The sequence below is a fragment of the Lupinus angustifolius genome, unplaced genomic scaffold (assembly GCF_001865875.1).
Source record: "Lupinus angustifolius cultivar Tanjil unplaced genomic scaffold, LupAngTanjil_v1.0 Scaffold_1_703, whole genome shotgun sequence".
Taxonomy (NCBI): domain Eukaryota; kingdom Viridiplantae; phylum Streptophyta; class Magnoliopsida; order Fabales; family Fabaceae; genus Lupinus; species Lupinus angustifolius.
This window is the reverse complement of record NW_017716024.1, coordinates 27,552-37,665: the sequence shown is the minus strand read 5'-3', so window position 1 is coordinate 37,665 and position 10,114 is coordinate 27,552. Positions and strand designations below refer to the sequence as shown.

The 10,114-nt window shown below is 34.6% G+C and overlaps 1 protein-coding gene and 1 pseudogene across 1 annotated transcript; both read right to left on the bottom strand.

The window, feature by feature from the left end:
• Nucleotides 1-1,782: 1,782 nt before the first annotated feature.
• On the bottom strand, nucleotides 1,783-4,989 carry LOC109337008 (annotated as a pseudogene).
• A 421-nt stretch (nucleotides 4,990-5,410) lies between these two features.
• LOC109337011 (50S ribosomal protein L22, chloroplastic-like) lies at nucleotides 5,411-6,826 on the bottom strand. Its single transcript, XM_019573864.1, has 2 exons — nucleotides 6,526-6,826; nucleotides 5,411-6,020 (listed from the first exon to the last, which is right to left on the bottom strand). The coding sequence occupies exons 1-2, from the start codon at nucleotides 6,764-6,766 to the stop codon at nucleotides 5,632-5,634; spliced, it is 630 nt and encodes a 209-aa protein (XP_019429409.1). The 5' UTR covers nucleotides 6,767-6,826; the 3' UTR covers nucleotides 5,411-5,631.
• Between the last annotated feature and the right edge of the window lie 3,288 nt (nucleotides 6,827-10,114).

The following is a 10,114-nucleotide window of genomic DNA, read 5'->3' as shown; positions in this document are numbered from 1 at the left end:
ACAACATTAAGCTAAATTGGATATTTGTGTGCAATAATTTGTTGTTAAATTTGCAATCATTGTCTTTCAGATTTATTTCACCCTTTGTGTGTGATTGAAAGGGTTTTAAAGTTATAAAAGTCTTTCTAACACAAATCATTGTCTATTGTTAAGCCTAGAGAGGTTAGGGACAATTTTTGAGTTATTGAGCCTATAGAGACTAGGTGTACCTAGAATACTTGCTATTGTAATTAGTGTTGGATTATAATGAAATGTTGATGTTACCAAGAAATTGGATGTCCCCTACGATTTCGTTTCAATATTTTATTTGTCAATACTTTTTATTTAAGCTTATTTAATTTATTTCTAATTAAGAGAATTTTGGGTTTGTGCTACCAAAATGTTATTTTCTCAAACATATTTTAAATCAGTTTTTATTATTTTATTAGATGAGATAGTCGTTTGAAACCAGACAAGTCAATTATCTTAATTTTTAAATATAATTAAAATTGTTTTCTCTGTGTAATAAATATTTTATTGTTGTCTTTAAAAAGTTGGGAAGCACAACTCAACCCCATCTTAGCTTAGCCTATGGGTTGAAAACTTAGGGGATGTTTATTTTGGGGTATAGATTTATAATACTGCAAATCATATTCCCATGAATATACTATTACAAATGAATGTCATTCCTAGGTATATTAAAATATGTGTTTGAATGTCACTATAAAAAGAAAACCTAGGAATGAAACATCTATGCAATTGGAAAGTTACAATGTTTAGATGTGGGAAGGAAACATTCCCAAGCTATTCCATGGGAATAAGAAAGCATTGAAACATGAGAATATATTCTCCTTAAGAAAGTTTTATATTTGAGAATATTTTTTACAACTTGAAACAAACATATTTATATATTATTCCTAATCACTATTCCCGAGAATATTTTTTATAAACTAAAACAAACGTTCCCTTAAGAATGTAGAGGAAAAGATCCATTGGTAAGATAAGAATAATTAACACGAGTAGAGGTCACAATGTGAAAGGATATTCACTGAGAAGACCTCCATATTTCAATAGAGAATATTACAATTATTGGAAAGATTAAAAACTCTAATATTTGCTATCTTGTGACCTACATACCTATAGATACCTATAGATGATAGAGGAGTAGAAATATTCAAAATCAACATGACCTATGAGCAGAAAGACATATTGCAACTCAATGCTAGAGGCATAGAGCCATATTTGCCATCATGTGTACTATAAGTAGAGAAATTTTTGAAGAGGTTTCTACCCGTGAGAGAATAAAAGACATGCATGATTCACTTGTTGTTTCCCATCAAGGAACATGCAAGGTACAGGGATTCAAAGTCAACATACTAGTCAGAAAATAGGAGCTCTTCAAAATGGAAGATGGAGAAAATATCAGATAGATATATGAAAGATTTCAACCATAAACAATGGGTTGAAATCTTTAGGAAAAACATACAAATATGAGGAACATATTAAGAAGGTCCTGAGTCGTTCAACTATTCAAGCTTTATCCTTGGTAGATCATTCCTATACCAAGCTTGTTAACATTTCCTTACTTGAGCCATTGTTGTATGCACTCTTTTCCTTTCTTCAGCGGAATTTGCATGAAAGGATTTAATTGAAGGATTTACGAATTTTTTATGCTAATATATATTAACAAAAACTTGATTTCCATTATGGAATGAAAAGCTGTTGAAGAGGAATCACTCTTAAATGATAGAAGTCAAAACAGCAGTATTTACATACGTGAACAGAAGGGTAAATAACACTCTTTTATTCACTGGTGGAAGGTATGGCAAAATCATCACCAGAACTGGATCATACCTCTGCCTCTGGTCTAATATCTTCTAGCTGCTGTAAAACTTGCCGAGCTTCTGGTCGTGCTGATGCAGAAGGATCAACACAGTGCAAAGCAAGCTTCAAAGTGTTTAGCAACTCGTCACCATTGGTTGATGCATCTCTAATCAACTCCATGTCGAAAACCTCATTGGTCCACTCCTTTTTGACAATGGAGACAACCCACTGAGGTAAATCCACACCATTCATAGCCTCGCCAGGTGGCTTCCCCCGTTAGGAGTTAAAACAAGATAAAACCAAGACTGTATACATCATTTTTTGTGTTGGCTTTCTTCAGCTTTGAAAGTTCAGGTGTTCGGTATCCCAAGGCTCCAGCAGTTGCAATCACGTTAGAGTTAACACCAGTTGTCATCAGCCGAGAGAGACTAAAATTAGCCATTTTTGCATTTGTATTCTCATCAAGCAATACATTGCTGGAAGTAAGGTTCCCATGTACAATTTTCTCATGGGAATGAAGGTAAGACAAGCCATGAGCCGTGCCTGGCGCTATTTTCATCATTGTTGGCCAATCAATGATTGTTTCAGACCCACAAGCTGCATTAAAATGAAAAAACCCTATGCTAATAAATTATGGAAGCTGTTCCTCAAGTCTGTATGCGGGGCATTGAGGTGCCAGAATAACGGTTAAAACTATAATCACACTGTAAAAGTTGCAGAGCTGATTTAATAATGTTCATATAAAGTATATAACCATGGTAATAGCAAACTATCAAGACTTACCATGTAAGAAAGAAGCAAGGCTTCCTTTAGCCATGTAATCAAAGACCAGAAGCTTTTCTCCTTTTGGTCCCAAATAATGGAATCTTAGTGCCAAAAGATTTGGATACCAAATTCTCCCAAGAACACTAGCTTTGGATTCGAATTCTCTCCGACCTTTAGTGATCTTTTCCCTCAATCTTTTTACTGCAGCTTGACTTCCATCTTCGAATGTAGCCTTATACACAGTTCCATATGTGCTCTTTCCCATTATCTCTGCTGTTGCACACAAGAGATCATCAGCTGTAAAAGCCAGTGGTCCATCAAAATGGACTAGTTTCCCTCCATTGTCACCACCTGCTTCAACTTCACCGGCCGCAGGAGGTACTCCTTTTTGAGTCCTGGTAGAAGAAGCTCTCCCTGTGGCCTGTCCACTCTCAGCATTTGATGTTGACCTTCTTCTTAACAGACAGAAGGTCAGTATCCAGCATAGAGTTATAACGACTGCAGGAGTACTCCTGTAGCTATGAGAATTATGTCTTTGGTGTCTAGTTTCTTATGTGGCGATGTTATGATTTTTCAGGATGCATAGATAGAACTCCTTGCCCTTCAGAAGGGCATGGAGTTGAAGGGCTGTACCCACGTAATTGAAAGTTTCCAGCAAATGAGCTTGAGTTAATGTTTTTGGCAAGTAGAGTGGGAACTAGACCAGAGAGGTTGTCATAAGAAACATTGAAGAAATTAAGATCACTTAGATTGTCAAAGAAGACTGGAATTTCTCCATCGAGATTATTCGGTGACAAATCAAGCTGTGTAAGGGTGGAAATGTTTCCAATGATATGAGGAATGTGCCTACTGAATTGATTCCTGCTCAAAATCAGAACAGAAAGGTTGTGTAATCTGCATAAAGGTTATGGAGTTTTTTTGCCAAGGTGGTTGTTCTCTACACTCAATAGAGTGAGTGAAGTTAAATTAGAGGGAGTGACAGATAAGCTTACATTCAAGGCATTATTAGAAAAATCTACTGTCCTAAGCCTAGAAAGGCTTCCTATTTCATTAGGTATTGTTCCACTAAACTGATTATGATAAGAGAAATCTATCTGAGTATGCTAGCACCCCATGAGTTAGGAATAGAGCCAGAGAGATTATTGTGTTGAAGTGAAAGGAATGTTAGAGAAGCTAATTGTGATAGGCTAGATGGTATTGGACCAGAAAAGGAATTGTAAGTTAAGCCAATAAAGCTTAGTGGAATTGCCAATGCTCCCAGGGATGGTGCCTTTGAGCAAGTTGTTACTCAGGTCAAAGGACTGAAGTAAGGACAGAAACCTAAAGAAGTAGGGATTAAACCATAGTAACACAATACACATTTCTCTTCTGTACGAGTACAGATACGTGATACGTGATATGCGATACACTAACCTATCAAATATACGTTGATATGTTTTTTTTAGATATTAGTGGATACACTTCAATTATTTTAAATTTCTTTATGTTTTTTATGAATAATTAAATAGGTTAAACTAAATACATTTAAAAATAAATAAATCTATAAGCATTTTTAAATAAAAAAACTTCATACATTTCTATCTAAAAATCTCCTTCTGCTCTCTTCTCTATGTTCTTCTTCTTCTTAGCCATGCCTTACTATATTGGTTCACAATCCACCATGTTTTAGAACGTAGAAGAATCATGATTCTCACTAACTGGTTCATGGTACGCATGAGATATGAGCGAATTATGTGATTATGGATTGAACCAGTGAACACATTGTTGAATAGTTGAACCCCTCTCAGATTAGGAATAAGTCCCAATGCTGAAGGGATTGAACCACCAATTTGGTTATCATGATGACTGCGCTTTCTAAGCCCTTGAAGTTGACCAATCCTATCTGCAAATAAGATTAATGTATGCTTTCCATTTTAATGTGGATGAGCCTCATAGGGGCAGTTTTTCTCTCAATATATCATGAAGATTTTAGTTGAAGACCCAAAGCTAATAGTTCTAAAATATTGACTATCAAAGGCAGTACATATTAGAAATCAGATGCCTATTACTTACAGAGAAATGGGACAAAATTGGACAAGAGAATAAGAATGACACCAAAAAAACTAACAGTTAAAAAATATTTCAACCCGAGAAGTAAATCACGTGACCAGGTCCAAGAAAATGTAGACACCATAGAGTAGGATTATAACAATTCACTTAATATACGAAGAAAACATTCAATCTCACCCAACTAAAATGATTTACTATATAATTTTTGTAAGAAAACAATTGTTCCCTGGTAAAATAGAGTACCCGGAGGTGATATGATTCCACCATCACCAAATTTCTATACATTTTGAGAGAGCCAAGGCCTATCCTTAATGGTGGTGATCCTTCACTCAAATTATTAGTTGGATCAATTAGTACCTCAAAACCACCCATGCTGAAAACAATGCCATTACAGTTCATGTCATGCAAAATGGGAGATAGCTCAACCAAACAAGAGAAACTAGGCAAGGAAGGCAACAAACAAAAAGACCAAGAAAGGCAGCATAAGCCTTTTGGGTACATTTGTGCAGTTGTTCAAGTTCAAGAAAACAAGGTTTCTTACCAGACCAATGGATATAAGCTCTCAAACTAGCCAGATGTTGTAAAGGATCAAGAATGGACATATAGCTACCAAATTTATGTTAATCAGAAAAGAAAATGAGCTGATATATGATTACTAAATGCAAAATTATAACAATTTATATTATCTTGATACCCTCCTAATTTATATATCATTGTGCATAGAATAAATCATACTGTTATGCATTAAAGCCATCAAACATGGCCAATAAAAACAATATTTGAGCTCGGTAAGTAATACACAAATGCCACAGACTTTTTAAAATATTCAATGCTAAAACTTGTTGTTCTCAGCACTAAACTGATCTTACATAGACATACACTTGTAGCATACTCAATACTCTTCTATATGTCACTGTTAACTGGAAAAAGCATAATATCAAAAGACAGAAATTAACATTAATTTAATGGTTGGAGGATATTCATAACAAGGCACACACTATGTTCCAAATAGGATTAAGCAGACTTTGCCTCCACGACAGACTCACTTGCTAAACCTTTTACAGTGATGGCTACATGACATGTCCGCTTTTTAAATGGATGAGCCCGACCTCGAGCTCCGGCTCTCATCCTTTTCATTGTTTTCCCTTCATTAACCTCTGCTTTACTAATGACTAGACTTCCTTTGCTTAAACCCAAGTTATTGCTAGCATTTGCTCCTGCTGAAAACACTATTTTAATAATGGATTCGCAGGCACGATATGGCATGAATTCCAATATCATAAGTGTTTCCTCATACGAACGTCCACGAATCTGATCAACAACTCTTCGAGCTTTGTCAGCAGACATACGAAGATTTCGTCCTATAGCATAGGCTTCGACATATGATTTGGCGCTCTCTTGTCCTGCATCGTTAAGTTTAAAAGTAAATGTTTTATATTTTTCCAATTCAATATAAGTATACGACATACGAGAGACTAAATTTACATGATGCGCAACATTTAAAGTAACACATGAATCTCATACTAAAACAATACAATTGTGACTGCCTAAATTTCTCATGTATGCCTTGTGTGGAGCGGGAACAGACGACTCGGTTCCACAAAGTCATGTCTATATGCCATTTCACAACCAAATACATAACTTTTATCTTTTAAACGACGGAAGTAAACATGTATTTACAAGATATGCTATACGCTGAACCAATAAACTGGACCATAATAAACATGATAGTAGTTTTCCTTACGCTATGCAACAATCGAAAAGAGTAGTGAAAAAAACGCGTTTCAAGAAGCAATGCACAACATAACTAAAGCTGTGAAACAAGATTTACATTGTCCCTAATTTCAGGTTGTTTGGATGTAAGAATAACAGTACAGTTAATTTTGAATTGAATTGAGTGAAAGAGACCTGAGGTAGGTGCAGGAAGCTGGGCAACGGCATGAATACGACCAGGGTTGGGGGATTTAGGAGTGATAGGGGAAATGAGGGTTTTGTCATTGAAACTTGTGCATTGAATTCTGATAGATGGAAATGGAAATTTGAGAGGCTTGGGAGCAAGTTGGGAATGAAATTGAGAAAAAGGGAGGTTCAGTTTCAGGTTCAAAGGAGTCACTGCGAGGGAGGAGGATTGAGAAAAGGAGAGAGCCATTGCCAAGAACACAAAAGCAACCTCAAACAGATAAGATAAGAATGCTTTTTTTATATTTTATTTTAACTAATAGGTAAGCAGTCCAGACTCCAGACCCATTCGGTAACACTGCACTTTAATTTGTATATATAACTTTTGTTTGCCTCAATATTAGAAAATCAAAATACTCTCCAAAAAATTTAAATACGCGTAAATTTAATTTGTTTTGAAATAAATTTAGTCTATTTCAATTATCAAGTATTGTAATTTGTAAAACATACTAGGTTGGCTTTAAAATTTTTGGAATCACTTCAAGATTTTTGAATTTATGTTAAATAAATTGAACATATCAAAAAAAAAAAAAAATGAGAGACTAAAATAAGTATTTGCTCAATATTTAATTATGTCCTACTAATTTAGTGGGATTTTCTTATATTTATTTATTTCTTAAATAATATGAACAATAGATTATTATGTATTAAGAAAATTATAGTAGGTCAACTCAAAACATCCAATCTTAAATTATCAACAAGATGCTGGTTTAGTGGTATAAGGTTCCATTAGATTTTTTGAATGATCAAATGGTCAATGATACGATTTTTATGAGGTGTAGCCACATACTACAAAAGGGATTAGTTCTTTAGTTAAAAATTTAAAATGATATCCTTAGTATGACTAATAAAATCTTAATCAATTTATTTTTGTCCTCTTTTTTTTATTAAAAAGTGACTACAAAAATTCATTGGATATAAATAAAGGACAAAATTTACATACAATTCTATAGGTACTAATGGTGCTGGTAACATATTAAAAGATGACATGTGTTCACACTCACATCATTATGTAAGGGCGTTAAATCTCTCTTTTTTTCTGTTTTATTTGATATTAAGAAAATCCCCCTTTCTCTTCATGGAATACTCTTTCTTACCTTATTAAGTCCTATAAGTTATAACTTTCTCGGTAAAAAAGTAAGAGTGCTGGACAACCTCATAAGACCCTTATCGGTCATTCTATCTTTTTTTTTGTTGGATTTATTACTCAAGCCTCAATATGTGGGATTTGGAACTAACAAACATGGGTTTTTTTGTTGTGAACATGACAATGGGCATAACAGTGCTGGAAATGTTTTGATGAACATGACGATGGGTATGAAAGATCGATTTTTGATGAAGATGAAAACAACCATGGAAGCTGAGCTTTTCTCTAGTTTTTCTTTCCTCTGTTGCCTTAGATATAAGAATATTGAAGAAAAATGCCCAATACTAATTATGTGATAAAAATATACATGTCTCATTTTTTAATAGGTCACCAGCACCATTAGTACCTATGGAATTGTACGTAAGTTTTGTCCATAAATAAAATGATCTACCCAGACAGTAGAGTAGATCATGAACCTGGTTTTCCTTTTTCCAATTTTTTTGTGCTGCTTGAATGGATTGACCTATAAGTATGTTCCAGATTATCACGTACATTTAGCTTCTGAGGTACTACAGTAATCTCTCTCTTAGGAATCATTGCTAGCAGACCTTTATCAGAATTCACATCCTCAAGCCTTCATAGAAGAAATTGAATCAGGGATAGAATAATAATGTTATGCCAAATTTTCACCATTTAACCCACAGAAAAATCACGGGCTCCAATTAACAAATCTGAATAGTTAAGGTAAAGAGCGGTGTTTTAAATTGCAGTTGCGATCGTGATTTCAGTAATAGTTGCAGTTAGTGTGATTGTGGTCGTTGCGGCCATTGTGATAAAAATTGGACATTCTAATGTGAATTATTTTGTAATTAAAAAAACTATTTTTGAATTTGATGTGGCCTGAAGCGGTCCAAATGCAGTCTGGTGGTTGTATTGCGGCCCAATGCAGTTACATTGTGGGCCGACTCGGTCACATCATTGTGATTCATAATCACACCGCAAATGCAGTGTGATACTGCGGAAGTCACCGCAACCGCAATATTGTGATCACAATTTAAATCACTGCTCACAAGGTAAATATAGAGTAGATTGATTTGTATCGCGCCTCAATTTTTGGTTCAACACCGAGTTTACAATTTTGTTGGAGTCATCATTACGGTTTTACTTACAATATAAAGGACTTTTTTCTAATGTTCAACTTCAGAATATATTTCCAACAAGATATTGCTTTAACAGTGTAAGTCCTCTCTACTAGATCTCGACAATCCAAAAGGTTAAATGTTCGATTCCTAAGACTTGATGGAAGAGGCAATCAAATACCCCAAAAATGATTAGTTACTTATCCAACAAGAGTGAGGAGATACTTGATAGTACCAAAAACAACTTCAGAATACATTGATACTTAAATTAGATATCTCAATTCGGGAGCGAATCACAGATTAGGGAACATATTAGTATCATGTCGGCCAATGCTAAGATATATTCCAATTAATTAAATGAATTATCTTATGCACTATAATAGTTTACATATTTATTATACTTTTTATATTTAATTATTGTAAGAGACAAAAATATTTTTTTATTTTTATGTGTCACAAGAATTCATCTTTCTTTTATGTATTTTTGTATGCAATAGTGTTGGACCAGACTGCGACCAGGGAGCCAGAGAGTTTCATTGTTACGGGGTATGAGAAGAGTGGAGAGTCACAAGTGACACACCACGTCTTTAACCAACACCTTAACGCATTAGTTCCATAGACATTCTCTACTTATAAAGTTTTTTACTTCTCCCAGCATATCTAATGTGTGACTTCATACTTGAATAAACCTAATCATCTCCCCCTCAAGTGCGGTTACCACACACTTTCTAGTCTGCTCCCCCTTAAGTCCACCATGTCTCAGCCAAACCGTCGACCGTGATACCACTTGTTGGACTAGACTGTGACCGGGGAGCCTCCAATCACCGGGGAGTTCCATTGTTAATGGGGTATAGGAAGAATGGAGAGTCACAAGTGAGACACAACGTCTTAAACCAAAACCTTAAGGCATTAGTTCTATGGATCTTTTTCACTTATAAAGTCTTTTACTCTTCTCCGCATATCCAATGTAAGACTTCATACTTGAATAAATCCAACAAATAGATATAGGTCACCTATCAAGGGCCTCGTACATGAGCTATGACAAATCAGGTTAGACATTTTTAATAAAGACTTCTCAAAAAGCCTATTTAACCTAAATAGGTAAGACATAAACTTCTTAATAAGTTGACCTATATAATTTTATTATATATTTACTATAAACACCCAATTTTGAACGATCTCTTTAAAATTTTATCTTTTCAATGAAAAAATATATGTTATTATTTTATACAATGAAAATATTCGAAAACAAAAAAGAGAGCATATTTGACCAATGTAAATTAGGGTTTGGAGCCCTATGTGTACCTCCTTA

What these genes read in the sequence shown, in the direction of transcription:
- LOC109337011 (XM_019573864.1), bottom strand. Translation starts at nt 6,766, where the DNA reads ATGGCTCTCTCCTTTTCTCAATCCTCCTCCCTCGCAGTGACTCCTTTG. An exon ending in GCTTCCTGCACCTACCTCAG is followed by an intron (nt 6,021 to 6,525) that starts GTCTCTTTCACT and finishes TTAACGATGCAG; the next exon opens with GACAAGAGAGCGCCAAATCA.